Below are 23,973 nucleotides of genomic sequence, written 5' to 3'. Positions count from 1 at the left end.
GGGTTTCTTAGAGATGTTTGATGGTCAAACAACCATCTATTATATTGATAGGGCAGTGGAGGAGAGAGAGGTGACTCCACAGCATCCTAGTAATGGTGAATTTTTTCCTGTAATTATTCAACCACCTGGGCCTGCCTTATGATGGGCCCTACAATAGTTGTATTCAATTCCGTCAGATCAGTACCTCCTTTTCTATTAAGAGCGTTTTGTGTGGCCCCCTTTCCCAACCTGAAATGAAATTCCTAGATGAGGTAACCTACTGATATACATAAATTCTCCCCAAAATCAGTACAATGTCCTAAGTGTCATATAAAGGAGAAATAAAAGGGAAGTAATTTATGAGAAATCCCTGTGTATTTCAGTGAGAAAATATGAGCAAACAATAGAGAATTTTCCCAGAACCCAGCACCCTGCCCCTGTGCCGGGACCACTGTGCCGGGTCCACTATGCTGGCTTCTGTCTACAGTAGTGGGTAGATCTTTTCCTCCCTGCTACCCTCTACTAGGACACTGGATCCCACTCTCTCTCTCACCTACTCAAGGGCATCACTGCAGCTACTCTCCTTCTCCCTGCACCATCCATGTCTTCATCTCTACTCCATCTTTTTCCTCAGACTACACACAGTGTTATTTCTTCCATCTCAATAACAAAAAACCGTATCTCCCATCCAGCCACTGCCCATTCATTTCCTTCCCTTTTCAGAAAACTTCTTGAAAGAATTATCCATACTTACTGCCTCCAATTTCTCCTCCCAACTTTCTCTTTAACTCTCCTAGCAGACTCACTCCTGTCCTTCTCCAATGGCATACAGTGTCAGGGCCACCAAGGACCACGGTGGTGCTGGACCTAATGGTCAATTCTCAGTCTTCATCTGCTGCGCCTGACACCATCCATCACTCCCTGTGCCCCGAAACACATTCTTCCCTTGGCTTCGAGAACACCACCCTGACCCAGTCTTCCTCTAGCTCTTTGGATCTCAGCCTTTCACACTGATTCCTCCTTTTAATAGTGGGGTGTCCCAGGGCTCAGTCCTGGGTCCCTTTCTCTTTTCCAGCCACCTTCTCCTCTTGATGATCGCATCACTCTCTTGGTTTCCAAAAGGGGATACCCTACTTATTTCTCCAGCCTGGGCCACACCCTGAACTCTAGGCTCTTATATCCAACCGCCAACCTGACATCTCCGTCTGGATGCTTTGGTCTTCCTTGACTCTTCTCTTTCCTCTGACAATGTACCTTAGAACTTGTCAGCTCTGAACTTCAAAATATAATCAGAAATGGCCCATTTCTCCCCCTCCACAGCTCATATTCTGGTCCTGCCACTTTCAACTCCTGCCTGAACTCCCACAGCAGCCTCCTCTGTTTCCCTGCTCCCACCCTACTCCCCACATTATTCTTCATAGGACTGCCAGAGAGATCCTAATAAAACCTCAGTCAGGTGACATACCTACTCTCTCAAAACCCTCTCATGGCTGCCATATTATTTGGGCAAAAGCAAAAGTCCTTACAGTGGCCTTTAAAATATGAAGTGATCTGCCACCAACCCCTCCTCCATTATCTCCTGGAACGTCCCTTTCAATACTCTCCTCTTTGTTCACTCCTCTCCAGCCACACTAGCCTCTTTGTGGTTTTGTGAGTGATCCTGCCGCTGGGCCTTTGCACTTGCAGGTTCCTCTTTCTGGAACCCTTTTTCCCTTCTTGGTTCACCCCTTTACTCTTTCAAATTTCTGTTCAAATGTCACCTGATCCAATAGGACCTTCCCCATCTAAAATAGTGTTGACTCTACCTCTCCATCCCCTTAGCTTGCTTAATTTTTCTCCATAGTGCTTATCACCAAGCTACATTGTAGGTTTTTATTGTTTTGTTTTTTTTCCCCCAACTAGAGTATAAGCTTCATGAAGACAGAGATTTTTGCCTGCCTTGTTCATTGTTGAATTTTTAGCACTTTAATCAGTGCCTGGCAAGTCTAAAGTACTCAAGAAATATTATTGAATAAATGAACCAGCATCCTTGGAGCACAACGATTCTATATGGTGTGAAAGTTGTTGTTTAAACGGTAGTGTTTGGAGTTTATGATATTGCCCCACCCTGTTTTTAAATAGCCTTTCATCATAGCTTCTAAGATGCATTGTTTTCCTGGTTTCTTCCTCTCTGTGACTGCTCCTTCTCAATCTTCGCTGAGAGTGTCAATTCCTTTGCTCAAACCTTGTATGTCTCAAGAGTCTGGTCCTTGCCTCCATTTATCCTTCATATCCTCCCCAGGCTAGGTCACTAACTCCCACAGCTTCAATTACCATCTTTGATCATCCTCAAATCTTGGTTTCCAGCCCCAGTTTCTCCCTTAAGCCCCAGACCCGGAAGTTGTGCAGCCGTCTGGACCCTGATGCTGGGTGGCCCATGCTGGGCTCAGCATCTTCCAAACCTGCTTCTCCTCTGTCTCCTTCTCAGGGAAGGCCTCCAAACCCACCCACCCCCAATCTTCCAGCCAGAGGACCTTGTCTTGGATTTTTCCCTCCCTTCCCCTCTGCGGCCAGCTAGTCCTAGGGCAGGTTCACCCAGCCTCCTGAGCATTCATTCCTTTTACCTATTCCTCCTCCCCTTCCCACAGTCCGTCCCTGGTGCAAACTCCCCTCTCCCACCCAAGCTGCCTCCCTGGACTCACAGCTCCTGTTCTAGTCCCTCCATCCAAATAGAAGCCAAGGACATCTTTCCAACCCCCCACTTACTCTCCTTGGCTTGAAGCCTTTCCATGGCTCTTCATTGCCCTCGGGACGAGTCCAAACTCTCCCAAGTGGCCAACTTCTGGCCGCGGCTCATTTCCCACCACTCCCTCCCTTGAACGCAACATTCCACTCCGACAGCAATTCTTTTAGTCCCTCTAACAAGTCACGTCTCGGTCACCTGGGAGCCTTCTGAATGAGGGCCCTGGTTCTGCTTAGTTCGCTCCAATCCAGGGCAGTGTATGGAATGAATAGATTACAATAGTCATAGCAACAACTCCCATTTATTGACGGCCTGCTTTGTGTCTAGGGCTTTATATGCATCGTCTCCTACTCCCATTTGACAGTCAGGCTCACAGAGTGGTGCGGTGGGAAAGTTGAGACTCCCAGCCGGAGTACCAACTCGGAACCTGGACAGTCCGGGCCAGGTCGGGCCCAGGCCTCGGACGCGGCTTGCAAGTGGGGCGGAAAGCCGGGCCTTGAACGCCAGAATCAGGAATTGTGACTTAGCTCACTGTCGCTGAGGTAGACGGTGAGAGACTGCCCCCTGCGGGCCGGGAGGCCCAATCGCGGGCTCTGCCGGGACCGTTGCCCATGGCAACGCCGCGCGCGCCCCGCCCCTTCCCCGCCCGCCGAGCCGACTGCCCGTCAGCCCCGAGGCTGACCAATCCCACTGAGCGGGGGGCGGGCCTCGTGGGCCTCGTTCAACCCCCGCGGCCCCCCTCTCCTCCACGACCCCGCCTTTATCGGCGCACACCTCCCGCCCTTCGGGCTGCCCTCGCCGCCCGTTGGCGGGCGCGCCGTTCGTCACCTCGGCGTCAGCTAATACCGGCGCGCGGCGGTCCCGTCGGGGCGGAGCCAGGGGCGGTGACGCACGGCGCGGTGACGCAGCGCGACGGCGGCGGCGGCGGTGGTCGGTGCGGGAGGAGGGAGGGGAGCTCGCGGCCCGGAGAGGGGGCGACGACGGAGGCTGCTGCCTGAGGAGGCCTGGGCGGCGGCGGCGGCGGCGGCAGCGGCGGAGGCCGAGGAGGTGAGTGACGGTCCGGGTCGGGCGGACGCGGGGCGGCGGCGGGTCAGGGCGCTCGGGGCTCAACCTCGGGGCTCCCCAGGCCGCGCGGGCGGCCCCGCCCCCTCAGGGACCCCGGGCCGCGGGCGGCGGCTGTGGGCGCGGAGCGCGGGCCTCGGGGGTCCCGGCCGTCGAGAGAATCCCCCGCCTCCGAGTCGCCCTCACAGGCCGCTTCGCGAGCTTCTCCGCGAAATCCTTGCCCCTCGGGATGGCTGGGATCCGGCCCTTCCTCGTGACCCCCCAGGTCTACCTCAGACACCTCCTGGTGGGCACGCCCACTGACCCCCCGAATCCGCCCGAACGCCGTCCGAAAGGTATCCCGAGAGACCACCCCAGATATTTCCACGTCTGCTCCAGACCCCGTCATAAGCCTCAGGAATCTTACTCAGAGAACCTCCCTCTGGCCCCAGCTCCCTCGTCCTCCTCCTCTATCCAAAAATCTTTCCCCCAGGCTTCTTCTCGTATTCCAACAATATATGTCGGATATCTTCTCCAGGAGCCTCCCTAAAAATCTCCTTCAGAGACTCCCCGAAACCCCCTCCTGACCTGTATGTTCCAGAAATCTCCCCCAACGACCTACTTCGCATAGCCCAACAATCTCCCCCAGACCTCCCTCTCACGCATCCCAAGAATTTTCCCTCCCACCTAGCAGCGATCGCCTGGGAGATTTTCCGTTCATAGCCCCCAAATCTCAGAGGCCCTCTCCTCCCAGAGTCCTCCAGGATGCCCCCAGTGTCCCCCAGAAATCTTACTCAGAAACTCTCTGAAATGTCTTAGGATCCCCACAACTCTCCTGGTGCCCCCCTCCCTCCCAATCTCCCTTAAACATTGCCCTTCATATATCCCAAAAATCATCCTTTTAGACTCTTCCACAGGTCCCAAAAAATCTCTGCCAAAGACCTCCTAATGTTCCCCAGATCTCACCACCCTGAAATGCCCTAGAGATCACCCTGGCATCCCCCCAAAGTCTCCCCTTGGGACCCTCCTCACTTATCCCAAAAATCTCCTTCAGAGATTCCCTGAAATCTACAGAGAACTCTTCTCCCATATGCCACAAGCCTCTTCTGACCCCTGTTTAGTATCCCAAATCTTTCCCAGTAACCCACACGAAATGTTCCCAAATTGCTTCTTCAGGATTCCAAAAAATTTCCTAACTTCAGATATTTTCTAACCCTCTCCCCCTTTTCTCTGATATTTTCAAAACCTCCCCCCTTAGGTAACTCTCAAAATCCCTCCTTTTAGATCTCCTTTCAGATCAGCTTTCTAAAGATCTTCACAACCCCTGTAAATCCTAAGATCCTCTTTATGACACCTCTGGGGTGCAGTTTCTTGGGACCTCCTCATATCTTCTCAGAAACCCCAGCAATTCCCTTGAGTCCTCTGAGATATGCCCTTGAAGTCCCTCCAAGAGACCCTTCCAACAACCCCCAGAACCCGTTGAATCATCACCCAGAGACCTCTTGCCTTACTAAGGGACTTTTCTTAGATTATTTCCCTCCCTGAACTCTCCCTCACAGTTTCCTTCAAATCCTCTAGAACCCTCTATAGGAGACCCCTACCACCACCTAGTCTTGCTTCAGAATAACTCTGAGCTCCTTTTCTTAGAAAGTCCCAGAATTCTTTCTGAAAAACCCTCTACTCTGACATTCCCACATTCCCCTCAGAAGACTCACCTTCCCCATATATCCTTTTGAGGACTTTACTCAAGAGATTTCTCATCTGAGTTCTCTGAGAGTTGTTCCTAAAAAGACCTCTGTCGTCTTGCTCCAGTAGACCTAGAATCTCTTGCAGCAGACCACACCTCCCCAGACACCCTTTAGAGAATTTTCTCCAAAATTGCTGTACATCAGCCACCCCAGCACTTTGTGAGACTTCCTCAGACCTCTCTCTCAGATTCTTCCTCTGACATACATACTGACATACTTATTCAGGGCCCTATCAGACAGACCCTTTTAGAACCCATATTTACATCCTCTGATCTCCTCCATTCCCTTTCCTCAGAAATTAGCTTAGAGATCCTTGTCAAACCTGAGCTTCCCTTCCCTATTATTTCATCATAGGCCCCTAGCATCCTCCAGATTCCCCCTCTCAAGAGCCTCTGTGTCCCCTTTTATTAAAAAGATCCTCGAGAGATACCCTCACCGCTTGAAATCCCAGCTGTCAGAGATCTTTCTCTCAGACCATTTTTCTTAGGTTCCGTCTTCATAGACGCCTCCCTTCAGATCTTTGGAGACTGAAAGACTGTTAACACTCTCCTTGGGCTCTTCTTGAAGGCCCCCCATTTTTCTTTCAGAAGGCTTCTCAGTACTTTTCCCCTTTGAGGCCTCCTCACAGAAGAATCCCTTCCCCTACAGTAATGTTGTCCCTGGACCAGCAGCAATAGCATCACCTGGGAACTTGTTAGAAATGCAGATTCTTGGGTCCCAACCAGACCCTACTGAATCAGAAAACCTGGGAGCAGGGCCCAGCTACCAGGAACCTTCCTGGTAATTCTGTTGCATACTCAAGTTTGAGAACTACTGCTCTCTAAGAGGATTTCCCTTTCCTCACAGAAAGCCCCCTGGAAGGTGCCTCTGTGCCCTAGTACCCACCCTCATTTTCCTGGGAGTCCCCTTTGTGAAGTACCCACCCTCCAGAAGATTCCTAACCCTCCTTGAAAGGTTTCTGGCTTCTCCACAGGGTTACCCCACCCTCTGAGCAGTTACTCAGATTCTGCCTTTGAGTGGTTCCCTTTCACACCTTCCTCAGCACTTTCTCCTCCTGGCTTCTCCTCCACTCCTTCGACCCATCCCCTAGCCTTTGGTGCTTCTGCTCCAAATTGCTCCCTCCTTGAACACACATGTCCATCTCTTCTTATCTGTTCCTCATCTACCCTCCACATAAGCACCCTCCCCTTAAGGCACCCTCATCTTTTCATTCTGTGTGTCTTACTGCCCAGAGCCCTCCATTGTACTTCTTAGAGCACCACCACCTTCTCCCTTGTAGTTTTTCATGGACTTGCACACTCACCCTCACTGGACTGGGAGTTCAGAAAATACTGGGATGTAGCTTGTTCCTTACTGAATCCCACAAGGTAGGATCTGCCCTCTGTGTGTTACTGGGAATCATTGGCAAATGGGCAGCTCTTTCCTGCCTAGAAATTTCTAAGTTCCTTAGATCTCACTGCTCATAAAATCTAACCTCCTTTCTTCTCTCTCTCCAGCCCCTTTTGCCTCTTCTCCTAGGAGAAGCTGTCTGCCCCACCTTCTCTTACCTGTGGAACTTCTATTTGTGCTGTTCCCTGATTCTGAGCTACCCCACGTCCTATTCCTGGTGATCTGTCTCACCCTAACCTAGTTGACTTATCAGCCCCTCTCAGCCTGTATATGTCTGGGACCTCTACAGGGCTCTCAGCTTTCTCTGAGGGATTTTGTTTCTCTCTAAGATTGAGAAGAAAAAACAAAGATCACAAGGTAAACACTGGGGCCTGCCTTCAGGGAGCTCACAGTACAGTCGTGGGGTTGGGCAGGTAGATGAGTTAGAACATGAGATACAAATTATATACTCACTGTGGAAATTCAGCAGTGAGAGAAGACACCCTTTATTGGAGAGACTTCAGAAGAGGTGATATTTAAGCTGGGTGCTGTCCACAGTTGAGACAATGATGAGTGGCCTTCCAGGCAGAGGAAGCAGCTTATGCAATGGGTCAAAGACAAAAAAGACTCTTCATGTCTCACTCAGTGGCATCTCTTCTCTTCACCTAAAGGACAAAGATGAAAGAAAACAGATCTCTTCCATCTGCATTGTATTTGTCAGCTGCACTTTGATGACCCAAGGAATAGTAATATTAGTGACCAGTGTTTATTAAGTAATTACTATCTGCCAGTCACTGTTTAAGTGCTTCGCATGTATTATCTCATATTCATAAGAACTCTATAAGGTAGGTAAATTATGATTATCCTTATTTTACAAAGGATGAAATTAAGGACAGGTGGCACAAATAGAAGGTCTCTGAGTTCTGTACATCCCAAGATGATAGTGTTTGAAGTCAGAGAGTTGGATTTTCTGTTCAGACATGGTTGGGTGCAATGGGGCATTGTAGTGTAGTGATTAAGTATGCAGACTCAGGGGCCAGACAGGCTTTGCATCCCACATCATTGCTTACTCGTTTTGTAACCTAGGACAAGTTATTTAACTTCTCCCATTCTTAGTTTCCACAGATAAAAAATGAAAGTAATAATATCTTACTTCATAGAACTATTATATGGATTAAAGAAGTTAATATGTAGAAAATACTTAGAACAATGTCCTGTACCTAAGTGCTCAGTGTTAGCCAAAAAAAAAAAAAAAAAGAAAGCAAGCTTATATCAGCCAGGGCTCTAAAGGTATAAGTGACAGAACCTTAGCTCAAACTGGTTTAATAAAAAAAGAGAATTAATTGGCTCATGTTACTGAAAAGTCCAAAACCAGGATGGCTTCATACCTAGTAGCTTCCAGGAGTTCAGACAATCTTCCCAGTAATCTCTCCTCATTCTCCACTGACGTAACCTTCATCCTCAACTGGTTTCTGCCTTATGGCAACAAAGATGGCCCTCAGCAACCTGTGGCTTAAACCCTACCTCCTTAGTAGCCTCAGTGGAAAGACAACTCTTTCCTGGGAGCCCCAGTTTGAAAACAGTTTCTTCCCTGGATAAGTGTGAAATGGTGACAGAAGATCCTTAAAGACATGTTTTGGTTCTTTACTCTGGAACTTTCTTGCTGAGCCAGATAGCACTGTGATTCCATCCCATGATCTTTCTGTGTATTGATAGTAATCCTCCTCACTGTTCCCTAGCCCCAGTCATTCAGGTCTGTATGATTGTTTGGATCCAGAGAGAGAGTTTGTGACTAGTCTGATCCAATCAGACTTTCCTTCAGGATCTCAGTGGGAGAGAAAAGAATGAGATGAATGGCCTGTTTGGGTAGTAGCCTTGGGGTAGTGGAATCCAAGAGTACTGGTGTTCAGTTCCCTACCTCAGCTTTGGATTTTCAGGGCTCAGAACTTTATAGAGGGTTAAGTAGATTACTGTTAGTCAAGTTTTGTTTGTTTTATTTGTTGAATAGAGTCTGGTTGAGAGCAAGTACCAGAACATCAGTATACAGAATCTGCATTCTCAAATGTCTCCAGCAATTAAACAATTTATGGAGGCACTTTTCTAGGTACTGGAGATACAGCAATGAATGAAACAGTCAAGGTCTTGAAATTCTTGAAGCTTATATTCTGATGGAGGGGTGATATATAAACAGAAGAAATCAGACAGTGATATGTGCTATGAAGGAATTAAAACAGTGAAACAGTATGAAGGCGGGGAGTAGGGGAAGGGGTTGGCCACTGTACACAGGGTGGTCAGAATTGGCCTCTTTGAGGAAGTGGCAATTGAACCTGATAACCTGAAAGATGAGAAGGCACCAGTTGTGGGAAGATACGGGAGTTGGGCATTCTAATCTAAGCGTTACATGTGGAGAAAGGACTGCTTTAAGGTGGAGAAGTTTTTCACAAATGTGTTTCAAGGGTCTGTTATGTGCCAGGTCCTATGCTAGGAATTGAGAATGTAACAGTGAATAAATAAGACAGCCACAGCCTTCCTTTCCCTCGTGAATCTTACAGTCTAGGCATTTCTGGAAGAGCTGCAGCCTTTGAAGAAACACCTTTTGACAATAATTATCAGGCCAAAGACTCCTTCTTACTGGGGAGATGAGGAAGATTGGGGCACACATGAACCCAGATCTGATTGATGAGAAGGAACCAGCCACGGGATGATCTGGGGAAGAACATTTCAGGTAGAGGGGTCAGCCTGTGCAAAAACCCTGAGATGTGTTCAAGGAACTGCAGGGAGATCGGTGTGGATGGAACATAAGTGAGGCAGAAGAGATAGAAACTTGGAGTGGTTGACAGAGGCCAGATCATGTGGGGCCTTGTGAGCCATGGTAAGGTGTTTACATTTCCACTTGAGAGCATTGGGAAACTATTAGAGGATTTTTAAAGGAAGATAGTGACATGACTGTTGTTGTTGTTTTTAGTTGAGGTACTGGGGATTGAATCCAGGACCTTGTGCATGCTAAACATGCTCTCTACCACTGAGCTATACCCATCCCCCTGTTTTTGTTTTTAAGAAAGTTCACTGGTTTCTGCAAGGAAAATGGACAGGAATAGAAGCAGGAGGTGGGTTAGGAGACAGTACTTCTGTCCAGATGAGAAAGGACGGTGACCTGAATATGGTGGTGGTAGTAAAAATGGAGAGATGCTGATATATTTTGGGTGTAGAGAAAACAGAACTTCGTGATGGGATTAGAGGAAGAGGAACCCAGAATGATAATAGCTAAAAGTTCTATGAGAATATTTATGCCTCACAGCCCTTCAGGTACTGTTATTAAACCCATTTTACAGCTGTGAAAACAGGCATGGCAAGGTGAAATCACTTGCCCAGAGTTATATAGGTGTCCCAGAGCTTCCCAGACTGTGTTATCTTCCAGGAGGCCTGCCTGGCTTCTCCTCTTCTCTCCCTCGCTTCCCCAGGGCTATTCATACAAAAGCTTCATTCTTGGCTGAGGCAATAATATACATATTTTATATATTTATTTCAGGAGTTTCTGAAAATAATGGTTGATTTTTCAGAAGAGAGAAGTTGGGCTTCCTTGGCTTCTGACATTCTCCTGTTAAGTCAAGATAGTGAGTTAACCTTAGGTAACTAGCCTATTGACTTGTTCACGAAGTGTCAGTTCCTCAGAGGCCTGGGTGGGTGCTCTAGAAGGGCTTGGAATGGGTGGGATAGCTAGTAGGACCCTCCCTTATTTGTCCAGAGACGTTGGCATTAAAGGGTGTGCCCTTAGGCCCAATTTTCTAGGCTGTGGAAGGGAACTTACGGGAGGCTGTGACATTATTTGCAGGAACAAGCAAGAGCTCTAAAGCCAGACTGCCTAGCCTTGAAAATCTCAGCTTAGTTGTGGTAGTCTTGGGTAAGTGACTTAACCTTTCCTGTGTCTCAGTTTCTTCATCTATAAAATGAGAATAATTTTGGTATACATATGTACATTATGTATATAGTGTTCGAGATCAAATGAACTCATCCATGGAAAGCTGTTAGCACAAGGCTTGACATGACAATATATGATGTATGAGGAGGTGAAGTATCATGCTAATTTTCTTTATATACATTGTTTCACTTCATTCTTAAAACAAGCTTGGCTGAGGAGGAAACTGAGTTACTTGCAACACAACTCAACACAGTAAGTATCAGTAGGAGATCTCAGGTTTCAGCCAGGTCTGACTAACTCCACAGTGCTGCTTCTGAATGAAGAGAGCCTACCTCCAGAGGTGCCTCCTATCTGTGAGCTGCTTCTCACTGGGGCCAAAGAAAGAGCCCAGTGGATAGTTTTTCCTGGAACCTCTTTGCCAATTTTTGGCTGCATTTCCCACCCTCCAGGGTTGGAAGATGCTTCTCAAGAAGGTTACTTGGTCTCTTACAGACCAAATATGGCAGCCAGATTGTTGGGCTGTTTGAGAGGTTCCCCTCTAGTGTCTTTTCTCAAGGACAGGGAGTCATTTTTGGTCACATGAGGATAAAGAGACCAGAGCAGTGGTCAGTTAATTCTCTTGCATGGAAGCAGTCAAGGCTTAAAGTTGAAACTTTAAATGATAGAAACCCAGCTCAAACTGGCCTCAACCAAAAAGGAATTTGGTCCATGTAACTGAAAAGCCTGGCATGGAGACGAGGGGTCGGAGGCTACAGGCTAGCTGGAGATAGTCTTCAAATGATGTGAATGGGTTTCTCTTTTTTCCCCTTCTCTTGACTGCTTTCATCTGTATTGGCTTCATTCTGAGATAGGCTTTCACTGTGAGGTAGCAGAAGTGGCAATCAGAAATATCAGACGTTGTGTAATCTGAGCAACCCTAACCGAGAACTTATTTTACCCTATAGTTCCCGCAAAAGTCTAAGAAGGACTTTATTTGGCCAGACTTTACTCCATGTCTACTCCTGGATCCAAGAAAGACAGTTAATTCTCCGAAGGGAGCTTAGGGGGCTGGTAGCGGTAGATGGGAATGGATATTTTGCAGATAAATCCCCTCAGAATATATCATAGTAAGGTGCTACCACAGTACGATGCCTTGACATAGTCAATGCTGATGCCTTTTCCCTGGCTGATCTCACCAAGCCAGGTCTTCCTTTCTCACTGTTGCCAAGCACCCAGGATAGGAAATAACTGGGGGCCTCTAACCCTTTGATGGAAGAAGGCCAACCAGTTCTCCTCTCCAGTCACCATTCAGACCAAACACCCAGCATCCTTTTCCTGTCCAAAACATAGAAACCCTTCCTTTAGGAATGACTTAATTCTTAAAATGACTGTTACCTAAAGCCCCAGTGTTTACTGAAGACTATCCAAACCACCTTGGGCACTAGATCCTCTATACCAGTCATGAAGGTGTAGGCCCTTCTCTAGGCCTAGGGAGGGAAAGTTAGGGGACTTCTGGTATTTTCTGAGTTTGTGTCTATCTGGTCCAAGGACTGCAGGCCACAGGCTTTGTTTGTTCTGTATAGTGGTTCATTGTTGCTGTTTGAATGTGAATTAGTTCCCAACACTTAAAAATAGGGAAATTTGATTTAAAAATCCAGATTTCTGGCTCCTCTTAAAAAGAAAATCTAGGGGGAGAGTATATCTTAGTGGAAGAGCATGTGCTTAGCATGCACCAGATTGTGGGTTCAGTCTGCAGTACCTCTATAAAAAAATAAAAATTTAAAAAAAAAACCTAATTACCTCCCCCCCACCACCAAAAAAAGAAAATCTAAGCACTAACAGTACTAGACCCACTTTCCCACGTGGCAGCAGTTGACTAAGGCTAAATAGTAACTTCTCTCTTTAGACAGGGTGTGTGCTTTCTAACTTACCGTAGTCCTCACCAGCCTGCTTCATTGAAACCCTAGCGTTGTAAGCATCATGTTTGAGATCCTGCTGTGTCCCAAAGCTTTGCTTCTAGCATTTGACTTGAGGGAAGAAGCTGGATTAATGTTTAGTCAACAGTTTGGGGGTCACAGTACTGTTGCTTAGGAAAAGTAACAACCTAGTAAAAGTGTTTATAGGAAAGAGTGTGCACAGCTTTGGTCTGTTTGTGGATATGGTCATCTTTTTGCCATAAATGCTGTTGGCATAGCAAACCTCCAGTCACAAATGTTCCTTCTGAAATAGTAACATGTCCTTCTATCTTATGGGTTGCCACCCAGTGAAGGAATCCCTCCCACTCCCAAGGGATGTTCATCCAGCCTCTGCTTGACCACTTCCAGCAGCCAGGGAGCTTATTACCTCCTCACATGGCAGCCAGTTCCATTCTTGGACAGAAACATTATTTTAAAATTCTTCCTTCTGTTGAGGCAGCTGCTGTCTCCTTAGGACTGAAAGCCACAAAATACTGGAGCTGGAAAGGGAAACTGATTTTTTCTAGCATATGAGCTACCACTCATTCGTCCTGTGTCCAGGGCAAACATTGGTAATCAATCACAGTACTCTTTCTCACTGAACCAGAAAGAAGAATGCAGCCTTAGATTTTTTTTTTATTAAATTTGTCTTTAAAAATTACAAAAGTAATATGTATTCACTTGCAACTAGTGAAATAGTACAAAGTTATACAAAGAGAGTGTTAATAATTTCTCCTTCTCTCCAAGATAACCAAAGTGAACAACATAGGATGTATCATTCTACACATTTCTCTCTATATATACATACATAGATATTCATATATAAGATATATAAGGGTTTTTTTTTTTCATTTTACAAAAATGGCATTATATTGTACATATTACTGTCCACTTAAGGACATTTCTTCAGGTTGGTAGTTAAAGATCAAACACTATACATAGGTATAGGTTTTATGTGTGTATTCTGCTATCAGAATCAAGCATGTTTTTAATTACTGCATAATATCCGCTGATGTGAGGTATACTCCAATTTAGTAATCATTCTCCATTGATGGATATTCCCATTGCTTCATTTCTTCAGGATCCTTCTCACCACAGTTTTCCAGGCAACCACTACCAATCGATTGGAGTTAGCCTGTGAAGTAAAACCCATTTGTCATGTCTGATCCAGTCTAGCTCCTTATCTCACACATTCTAGAGAAGGAAAACAGACTACCTCAAAGATTAAAATGAATCAGTAGCTGGGGCAAGACTAGAACTGAATTTTCTTGACTTTTAAGCGTTTCCCGTATCTCCTGTTGCCTCTCACTTAGAGCCATCTACCCTGGGTCTCCCCTGGAGTAAATAAATCTAATTCCTCTTCTGTGTGCTATTTGATATTTGAGGTTAGTTATGCCATTCCTCCTGAGTGTTCTCTTTCCCAGGGGAAATTTCCTCAGTGCCTTCAAATTTTTCTCTTGGGACAAGGTTTCCATATCCCTTTACCATCCTTTGGGCCATTCTTTCTATCATCTTCTCCCCCAAGGGCTGAAGAAGTCCCTAGTGTGGCTTCCATGCTCGCCTTCTTCTTCATTCATTCATTCAGTAAATTTATGTTGAGCACCTTCTACGTGCCAGTCACTGTTCTGGGCACTGGACAGCTGTATAGCTTGCATTTTGGTGGGAAGAGAGAAACAACAAACATAAATAAGATGATATCTGAGGGTGCCAAATTATATAGAATAAATGAAATAGAATTAATATAGTAGAGTGACAGAGAGGGAGAGACTCCTTAGATTAGATAGGGAAGATCTCTATGAGGAAGTGACATTGAGCTGAGACCTGAGTTACAAGTAGGAGCCAGCCATAGATAGGTCTGGGGGAAGAGGATTCCAGTGAACAAGAAAGAACTTGTTACAGAATGAGGTTGGAGCGGCCACAGGAGCCTTGCAGGGGGTCCTGTAGGCATTTTATTTAAGTGCAGTGGGAAGTCTTTGGAGGATTTTAAGTCAGGGAGGCAACATTTGAGTTTCCTTTTTATTTTTTATTTTATTTATGTATTTATTTATTTTGAGTTCCCTTTTTAAAAGATTTCTGGGAAACTTGTTTAACTTGGAGCAAGACTTCATTTTCCCCCACGCTTTTCCTTGTTATAGCCAAAGGGATTAACAGCCAGGCGAGTTTGCTCTCTTCAGATGTCCCACTGAGGATCTATGAGGTGAGTCACAGCCATCGTCAGGTGTATCTCACAGCCCTTCTCAGCAGGAGCATGGAACTTCAGGGAGATGTCAGTAGCTGCCTGAGACCTGAGCCCAGCAAGTTCAATAGGTCTTTGTATGGAGTTCTCAGTCCTCTTGGCAACCAGAGGGGAATGGAGCCGAATGTGGTTTGGGGATGGAGCCAAGGGTACTGGTTGTAAGAGAGACAGACAGGGGAAATGTGAGTGGAGACCTGGAGCTGGAGAAACCTAGAAAAAGGCTTCAGAGTACTGTCCAGAAAACAGTCAGCTGAAGAATAGGCCTGTTGTCTGCCCGGTTGACACAGCTCCTGTGTAGTTCCTGCCTAAGAGAGGAATTTGGACACCTTGCTTGGGAGGTTTTGACATTTGATGTGTCCCCTTCTCAGGTTGGCATCCTCTTGGCTCTTTGGAGTCTGGATGACAGTCTGGCATCTGTGGGAGCCAAGGAGACTTCCCAGTCCAAAGGGCTTGGGTCAGAAGTAGCCTTCATGGGAATGAGGAAGAAGGCTGGGAGAGATTCACTTCAGAGCAGAGATAGGTGGGATCTTAGAGATCAGAGTGGGAGAGCTGGGTTGGAGGAGACGAGATCCTTCCAGCCTGTTGGAGATCTTTGAAAAGGCCTCTATCCATGCCCCTACCCTTAGGCACCCAGACAATTACTGACCAGGTAGCTATCCACATACCTGAGATCTGCAGTAGGGTCACTACCTCACCACCCACTCATATCCTAGCTTTGTGCATCTTAGCTTGAAATAATGCAAAGAGCCCATAAGGTCCTTTCAGCAGGCGAGCAGTCACTCTGTCCAACCCCCTGGAGGAGGTGGCCAGAGACCAGCAGGGTCAGGGCATATGCTCAGGGTCACATGTCTGCTTAGTCATGTCACCTGGGGCCAGGTCTCCATTAATTTAGAATTCTTCCCATAGTGTGCAGCCTCTCCTATTTCCTGTTTCTAAAAAAATCTTACCAACTAACTCTGCTTTAAATCCACTTCTTTTGGCCCTGTGACAGCGAGGCTGGAGGGGCAGCATCTTCTTAGTCTAGGTCTCTGAGTCCCAGTCAAGCCTTTTCTCTGGATCTGTCGATTGGAGGAGAGAGTTTGTTTAGTATCTCATGTTGGCTTCATCTTTCTCCTAGGAGCTCAGCAAAGCAGATACCCTGAAAGAGGAAGGCATGAGGCCTCCTTACCCCCTCAACCCACACTCACCAGGCTAGTTCTAGCCCTTTCATTCTATCTGACTCCCTTGCTTCCTTTTCCAGGAGCCTGGAGAGGCGTGGCTGGACCAAGACCTCCCCCAATGTGAGCAGGTGTCCTCCTCCCCTCACCACCTATTGCCACCACGCCAGGGAACGTCCTCAATCCCTGGTCCTCAGGGGAGAGGTAACAGGAGTCCGGAGCCGAGACCATGTGACGGCGCTGGCCCTCACCACCGCCGTCCCCCCAACCCTGGCCCCAGGCCTGGCACCATGATGTTCCGAGACCAGGTGGGCATCCTTGCTGGCTGGTTCAAGGGCTGGAATGAGTGCGAACAGACAGTGGCCCTGCTGTCGCTTCTGAAGCGGGTCACCCGCACCCAGGCCCGCTTCCTGCAGCTCTGCCTGGAGCACTCGCTGGCGGACTGCAATGACATTCACCTGCTGGAGTCGGAGGCCAACAGTGCTGGTGAGTCTCCACCCCTAGAGATGGGAACACAGCAGGAGGGAGATCTGGAACAGGAACAGGTGGCTGAGGAGGCCTACCCAACAACGGTGCTAAGAAATGTGGGCTCTAGTGGGTGGGGAGTCCCTGACCTCCCAAGTCATCATGATGGCTCACCTGGGGCTTTGTTGCCAAATATCCTCAGGCATGGAGTCGGGGACTCCTGGGGGAGTGTAGTACAAACTGGAAACTACTCATAGCAGAGGAAAGATTACATAGCATGGCTTGTCTGGGCAGCTGAAAGGAACAGGCTCAAATCATTACCTATGAAAGGGGGATGGAAGATGAGCATTAATTCATTTCTCAAGCTCCAGGACATCAGAGCTAGGAGGGAATTTTAGAACTCTTCCAAAATTCACAAGTCATCTTATACTATTCTTTACCCCTCCAAAGGTAGGTTGGACTTAAGGTATAAAAAGCTTGAAGAGAGTTTTGAATTTAGATATAATCCACATCAGTTCCCTGAGCACTCAAGTAGAGAAGTGCTCTCTATCCCGTGAGGTTGGCATTAGGGTAGATGAGCTAGGGTTCTCTAGAACCTCTCTCTAGGGCCCCAGGTGTAGACAGAAGTCAGTCCAGAGAACCATTTCCAGGGGCATCGCTGAAGCCATTCTGATCTTCTGGTCCTCCATAAGGCTGGATGGAGAGCTGTTGACCTTGGTGACAGGTGGGAGAGATGGAGGCCAAAGAAGAGGGCGAGTTAATGTGCACCTGAAAGCTAGCTGGGGAAGGGACCCAGGGACCTCATAGAGAATGTTTCCAAACCTTTCCCACCTTCTTCCCCATGATAACAGTTCACAGTGAGCCTCTACAAGCCAAGTACTGGCTTTACTTATATAGCAACTTTGAAAGCAGTATTTTTTGGTGGCTCTAGAGTCAGACTTTTAGGTTTAAATCTCAGTTCTGTCACTTACCGTATAACCAAGTATCTTAACCATTCTGAGCCTTGGTTTCCTCATCTTTAAAATCAAGATGATACCTGTGCTTACCTTCTAGGTTAATTGTGAGCTCTGAGAACAGTGCTTGGCATGTAGTAAACACTCAATAAATGTCGGTTGTTTTTATTGTCAGTAGCTCGTTTAGTGTTCACAACAATCCCATGAGATAAGTAGTGAAACTGTCCCCATTTTATAGGTAAGGAAATCAGCATGGGCTGCTAGGCTTGGGTCCTGGGGACCCACAGATTTGCCTGGCTTCCCTCATCTTCCCAGGTACATTTGCCTTAGCAACAGTCATCTTTATTTTTCTAAATCTTTATGTATACATCACAGAAGCACCATGGTTGTGGGGGAGGACAGTTCCTTAGGCCAGGAGTCACATCCGCTTAAGTCCCTGTCTGACAGACAGTGAGCAGCAGTGACCCACCTTGGCTACAGCAGGCTCAGAGCTCAACCGTTTCACAACTCTCCCATCCTCCCCACCAGGAAGAGCTCCCCTCTGCTCTCTGTGGTTGTGGTATGTCTGCATCCCCAGAGTGGGGGCTCCTTTGTGGCAGGCCAGTGTCTTACACATCACCACCACCCCATCCTGAGCAGACAGTTGGATGAGCACTGAGTGCCAATCTTGGCTGTATGTCAGAATCACACTGGTACTGCTGTTTATTAGAGCATTTTTAGTTTTTGCTTTTGCTTTCAAAATTTGCCAGAAATCAAACCATATGAAAGGTGAAAAGTGGGGTCTTCCTTCCAGACTTCCACATTCCCAGTTTGTGTATGTCTTATGAGATACTCTGTACACATGTGAGTACATACGTGTTCTCCTTCCAGCTTTTTCATTTTTGGTTGTTTTAACTCAGCAGAATATCACCCATACTAACCAATTTGCTTTTTTCACTAAACAGTATTACTTGAAGATCATTCCATATTTGGCACATACATATGTACCTTGTTGTTAACGGCTGCTTGATGGTAAGAATAGGTAACAGAGAGCCTGACCTGTGTATCAAGCAGTGCTTTACCTTTATTACTCATAACCCTCAGAACAGCTCTATAAGGAAGGTCGTACAATCCCCCATTTTACAAATGAAACTGAAGTCTGCAGAGACTAGTGACTTGCCCTGGGTTGTACAGCTAGTCAGAGGTGGAGCTGGAATTTGACTTCAGAGTTCTTGCTCTTGATCAGTAGGCTCTACTGCATGGTGTGTTCTTATAAGGAGTGCTATAATGAGTACCCTTTAAGCATCTCTAAGGTAAATTCCTAGAATTTTTGTGGGACTGCTAGTTTGAAGTTATGTACATTTAAAATATTTTTTGTTACCACATTGCCCTTCAAAGACTTGGTACACTTTATACTGAGGACCATCCCAGATGGTTTGCATTAGATATTGGGGGTAAGGCCTGTCTTTGAGAATTGCTGTGGAATGACTTGACTAATGAATGAATATATGAATCAAGGTCTTTAGCTACAGCCCCATGTCAGATGGTGAGAATAAAGCAAGCTGATACTTAGGTGGATGGAGAGTTAGGGAAGACTTAGAAAGGGGGAAGAGAGGGAGAGTCGCGATATGTTCCAGAATCAGTAGGAAGCCTGCCAGGATTAGAGTAAAGTATGGCTGGAGAGGGAAGTGATCACAAAGGTTAATTCTGTAGAGCCTTGAATGCCTCTTCCCTAGTAGACATGTGGGCCCCAAGACTAAGGAGGCCTATGTCTCCTGTCTCATTCCTACCCTCAAGTAGAGCAGCCGCCCTGTCTTACTTGTGAAGAAAGGAGCTGTTTCCTGGGCTTGGGGGCTTGCCTTGTGGGAGGAGTTCTGCATCCTCCATTTTAACTCTTCTGTTTATTATGGCTTTCCCGTCCCGTTGTGTTACCCCATTTTGCGTCGTCAGAATCACCTGGTGAGAGAAAGTCAGATTCCTGGGCCCCCAGCCCATACCCACCAAATCAGAATCCTGAGAGGAGAGGCCTGGTAATGAGCACCCAGGTTCTTCTGCTGACCAGGCAGCTTGAGAGATGATGCTCTGCTAAATGATTCATTTGTCATGGGACACCCGGGAGTTCTAGATCCAGCTCTGCCACTAACACCTCTTGTGACCTGGGCCAGCCCTGTCCCTCTTGGGTCCTAGGATTCACATCTAGACAGTGAGGAGATTGTTCTAGATACTCTCTAAGTGCCTCCTGGGCTCTGAAATAATGCACCAAAGAAGGCAGAGCCACAGCCAAGCATATTACTTTCTTTGTTAGGGGTCCCAGCACATTCTTCTATAGGAATAATTCTTAGTATTTTATAGGATTGGTCCCTCAGAGAATCTCTGTCTCCTCCCCACCAAGATGTACACTTACCCACAGACTGAATCTTAGTTGGTCAACCAATTCCTGGATAAGAGTTGCCTGATACATGATCTGAAGCTCTTCTTCAGCTTTTCAGATCCCTTCAGGCCAGGAGGGCTGAACAGTGAGGCAGATCCTTTGTCTTTTTCTGGGTTTGTACTCCATGTCCCACCCACCCAACTGCTCCTTCCTTCAGTTCTCCCAGGGAGACCCTGGGCTCAGATTTGAGTCTGGGTCAGAGCTGCCCACCTGCCCATCTCCTCAGAAAGAGCATTGAGTGCAGAGGGCTCGATCTAGGTGAGTGGGTCCCAACCCTGGCTTCATGTCAGAATCACTTTATGAAAAGAATCTGAGGTTTGGGTCCTATCTCCAGAGATTCTGGTGTTTTTTAAGCTGTTTGGCTCATGTGTTGATCCAGTGGAGAAGTACTGGTCATGATGCTAACATTGGTTCTGAGTGGGCCAGGAAGGTGGTGAGGGTACTGTCCTGTGATCTACTGTGAGTGGAAAGTTGGGGTGTGGAAGAGGGCTCTGGTCTGTGCTGTCCATTCCTCTGAAGCAGCTCAGAGAGGGTAGCGAAGTCCCCCAGCCCAGGCAGCCAGTGTTAGCTGCATAGAAGCCAAATCTGAGACAACACCTGGGAACAGAAAAGCAACACCCCAAGGGTCACTGGAACAGGAAAAGAGAAGCCACAGGTTTCCCTTCGTCATTATCCCCGTTCCTTCTCTCAGTGCCTTCCCTGCCTGCTTGGAGCTCTAACAGTAATCCTAACCCTCTTCTTCCCTTCTTGATGCTGATGTGGGCCAGAAGGGTGGAGTCAGGGAAGCTGAAATCCCCTTGCCTCCCTGGTCCTATAGCTTCCTGAACCACATTTCCTGCATTTCTTCCCTCCTCCTATCCTCTGAGTCAGAGTCCCTGTATCCAGCAGGTTTAAGCCTCCCTCTCTGGCTTACTGAATCTGGGTGGGGAAACTGAGGTCAAGAGGGGGCTGTGTCTCAGTGAGTCACCCGAGCTCAACTCTGATGCCTCCACCCTCCCCTTCCAAGCTCTACTGACATAGTTCATCAAACAAAAATGTGAGCCCCCAGCCCTCCCCTGTTTGTGCGAGCTGGGATGAGGCATAGAAGGGCATGTTTGGAGCCAAACCCCAGCCCCTCTGACTGGTGCCTGAGGCTGCCACACTTGTTGCAACAGCCCAGCACATAAAAATGGGTTTGCTCTTATGGCAGTCTCCAAGGTATATATTGGCTCCTGTGACTTGCCAGGACCCAGGGTCATGACCCACTTAACTCTGGTCACCTGGCCAAGGAGAGCACTCATATTCGCAGTCTCCCTCATCCTCTCTGGAGTCCAGGTTTGCAGCTTGGTGAGAAGCAGTCACTGGCGTCACGGCATTCCCCAGTCCCGTCCCCTACCCGCCCACCTCCAGAATTTCATCATTGCTTGTTGTGTCTCTAGCTCAGAGGAACTGGAGATGTGTCTGTTTTTGGTAAACAACTGCATAAAATTCCCCACCCCTGTCGGTAATCTGCAGGGGGAGGCCCAGATGTGCCCTATGTGAATTCTTCCCTCCAGCCCTGAAATAGCGTGGGCTCTAGATCTTAAACCAGGAACAAGGACAATAATAGTTAGAATTCGTGGAGGGCTTAACACATGTCAGGTGCTTTGCAGGATTCTCTTATTGAATCTTTACAACTAACTGTGCCGTAGGGGCTTTTACTATCCCCAGTGTACAAAAGAGGAGACCAAGGCTCAGAGAGGTTAAAGGACTGGCCCACAGTTATATTGACCTAGGTCGTGGAGGCAGAGCTGGATTTTGAATCCAGGCAAATTTGCCTGCTGACTTGTGCGCTTACTCGGTATGCTCTGCTAGAATATAAGACAGGGTGACCTGAGGTCAAGGGATCCTAGAGAGGACACACACAGACACCACTACCTTCCAGGAGACCATCTGGGTTCAATTGTGCAGGTATTCATTGGGCCTCTGCTGTGCCTCAACTCTGGGCCAGACTTTTCTAATCTGGGCAGGAAACTAGAAGTTCCATCCCCACCCATCATCTGCAGCCCCAGCTGGGCTCACCCCAAGGGGACTGAGGCTGTGCAGATTCCTTGGACCAATTCTAGTGCTCACTGATGCTTCCCAATCATGGAGGCCCGCCCTCCCCAGCACACCACCTCACAGATACATGAACACACATTTTCCTAGGGTCAGCCTCCATTCGTCCCAAACTCTCCCCTTTCTCTACAGAACAAGGTCCTTCATTGAGCCCAGTCCTTGGGGCTATTCTGTCACATCCCCTGGCAGTACCAGAGGAGAAGCTGTGTCCCTTAGCCCTGGGGTCCTGGCAGTACTCTGGGGTGGGGGAGGGACTAGACAAGGCTTCTCTATGTCCCAGAGCTACCCTGCAAGGCCAAAACAACAGCGATTGAGGGCATCAGGGTAGGGCTAAAGGGGTAGTCGACTCTGCTGGAGGGGAAGGGAGAAAAACACCAATCATTGAATCACATACTGAGTGCTTACTGTGGGCAGACTCTGTCAGGTGTTTTACATGCATTGTCTGCCTAAATCCTCTCAGCAGCCCTGCAATCCCTCTTTTACAAAGGAGGAAACATATTGCCGAGGCAACTGCACGATACAGCTGGGGTGCAAGTCCTTGAGTTTCTGTCCCTAATCTAAACACTATATTTCTTCTTCCTTCTCATCAAGAACTGAAAACTCAGGGACTAAGTCAGGGAAATGGGGTACCAGTGAATTCCTTCCCATGTGATCCAGTGACCTATGGAGGTGGGACAGCGTGAAAGGTGAAGGCTTCCTGAAGTCAGGAAGGATTGTCCCACCATGGGAAGCTCTTTAGATACAGAGATGACCTAAGAGACAGCTTTGTGGTCGTGAGGAGCTGGTTTAGGAGAATATGAATGGAGAGGATCAAGCTTCCTAGCCTTGAGCGGCAGGTCCTCAAAGGGATCTGGAAAGCCAGGGACTGAGGAAGAAGATACGTGGCATTGGAGAGAGAATAGAGGATTGTGGCTAAAAGTTTTTCCCAATTCTGGAGGCAGACAGACCTGGGTTCAGATCTTGGCTCTGTTACTTTGGGTTAGTGACTTCACCTTCCCAGATCTATTTCCTCATCTGCAAAATGGGGGTGCTAAAAAAACAGGGTTGAAGTGAGGATAAAAAATGATCATGTTCTTAGCATGTATCTATACATAGTAAATGCTCGTTATTACTATTGTGTAGTATTACTACTAGTTCTATTTTGGCTAGTACTATGGGCATTGCACAAATTGATGACTCTGGACAAATAGATGAATGCCTAGAAGCTTGGGACAGTGAAGCCCAGGCCAAGAAAATATGGCCAGGAGTTGGGAGTTGTATGTGATTTATTTTCTTAGAGCTACAGATGTAAGAATTAGAAATTTATGTGAATTCCCAGGCCATAGATTTCCAAACAGGTCCTTAAGAGAAAGAGATGTGTGAAAAGGTATTTCTCAGGTGCTTATGCAAGGCTCCCAGTGGCCAGGTGTCTCACCTATAGTGTGGGCAGAGGATACCAGAGGTCCTTCGAATGTTAAGTCTTAAGGAAGTTGGATTGAAACACCATCAGAGGCAGAGGGGTCTAGATCAGGGCTTGCTTGAAATCCAGATGCGTGGAATTCTGAGGCTCTCCTTATGTATATGCTCATTCACAGCCTCTGTGTTTCCTGGTCCAAGAGTTGGCTTGTGCCTTTAGAATCTGTAGGTATTTGAAAGGAAGGAGCCACTGTAAGATATAATAACCATGGTGTTAGGAGTGATAGCTGATGTTTACCCAGTACTTATTACTTTGTGCCATGGTCTTGTAGCAACCATGCCAGGTAGGAATGATTCTGAGCCCCACTTTACAGATAGAGAAAGTAGAGCTCAGTGAAGTGATCACATTTGCCCAGAGTCACATAATCAATAAGTAGGAGAGGAGAGACATAGCGATATCTCTCCCAGTTCCTTTTCCTCATCCACCTCTCTGGAGTCCTAGTTCTGTTTGGTTAGAGTCAGCTCCTTTGTCCCTTTCCAGGACCTCACAAATAGCCCAGTAGCTCACCT

The 23,973-nt window shown here is 47.3% G+C and overlaps 1 protein-coding gene across 3 annotated transcripts in view; it reads left to right on the top strand.

Moving 5' to 3' along the window:
- The first annotated feature begins 3,591 nt into the window (after window positions 1-3,591).
- The window catches only part of SAMD4B (sterile alpha motif domain containing 4B), a 35,766-nt gene continuing 15,384 nt past the window's right edge, over window positions 3,592-23,973 (top strand). The window contains exons 1-2 of one of the 3 annotated variants that reach the window (XM_032486055.1): window positions 3,592-3,748; window positions 16,188-16,412. Coding sequence is in view for 2 of the 3 variants with exons in the window: in XM_032486054.1 (XP_032341945.1) it covers window positions 16,395-16,590 (196 nt within the window). In the remaining variant the exon portion in view is untranslated. Of the gene's footprint in view, window positions 3,749-16,187; window positions 16,591-23,973 lie in introns of those variants that run through there. The other 2 variants (XM_032486054.1, XM_014553523.2) reach the window with 2 other exon arrangements.

The sequence above is a fragment of the Camelus ferus genome, chromosome 9 (assembly GCF_009834535.1).
Source record: "Camelus ferus isolate YT-003-E chromosome 9, BCGSAC_Cfer_1.0, whole genome shotgun sequence".
NCBI classification, from domain to species: domain Eukaryota; kingdom Metazoa; phylum Chordata; class Mammalia; order Artiodactyla; family Camelidae; genus Camelus; species Camelus ferus.
The sequence above is the reverse complement of the archived record's forward strand: the minus strand, read 5'-3'. Positions and strand labels throughout refer to the sequence as shown.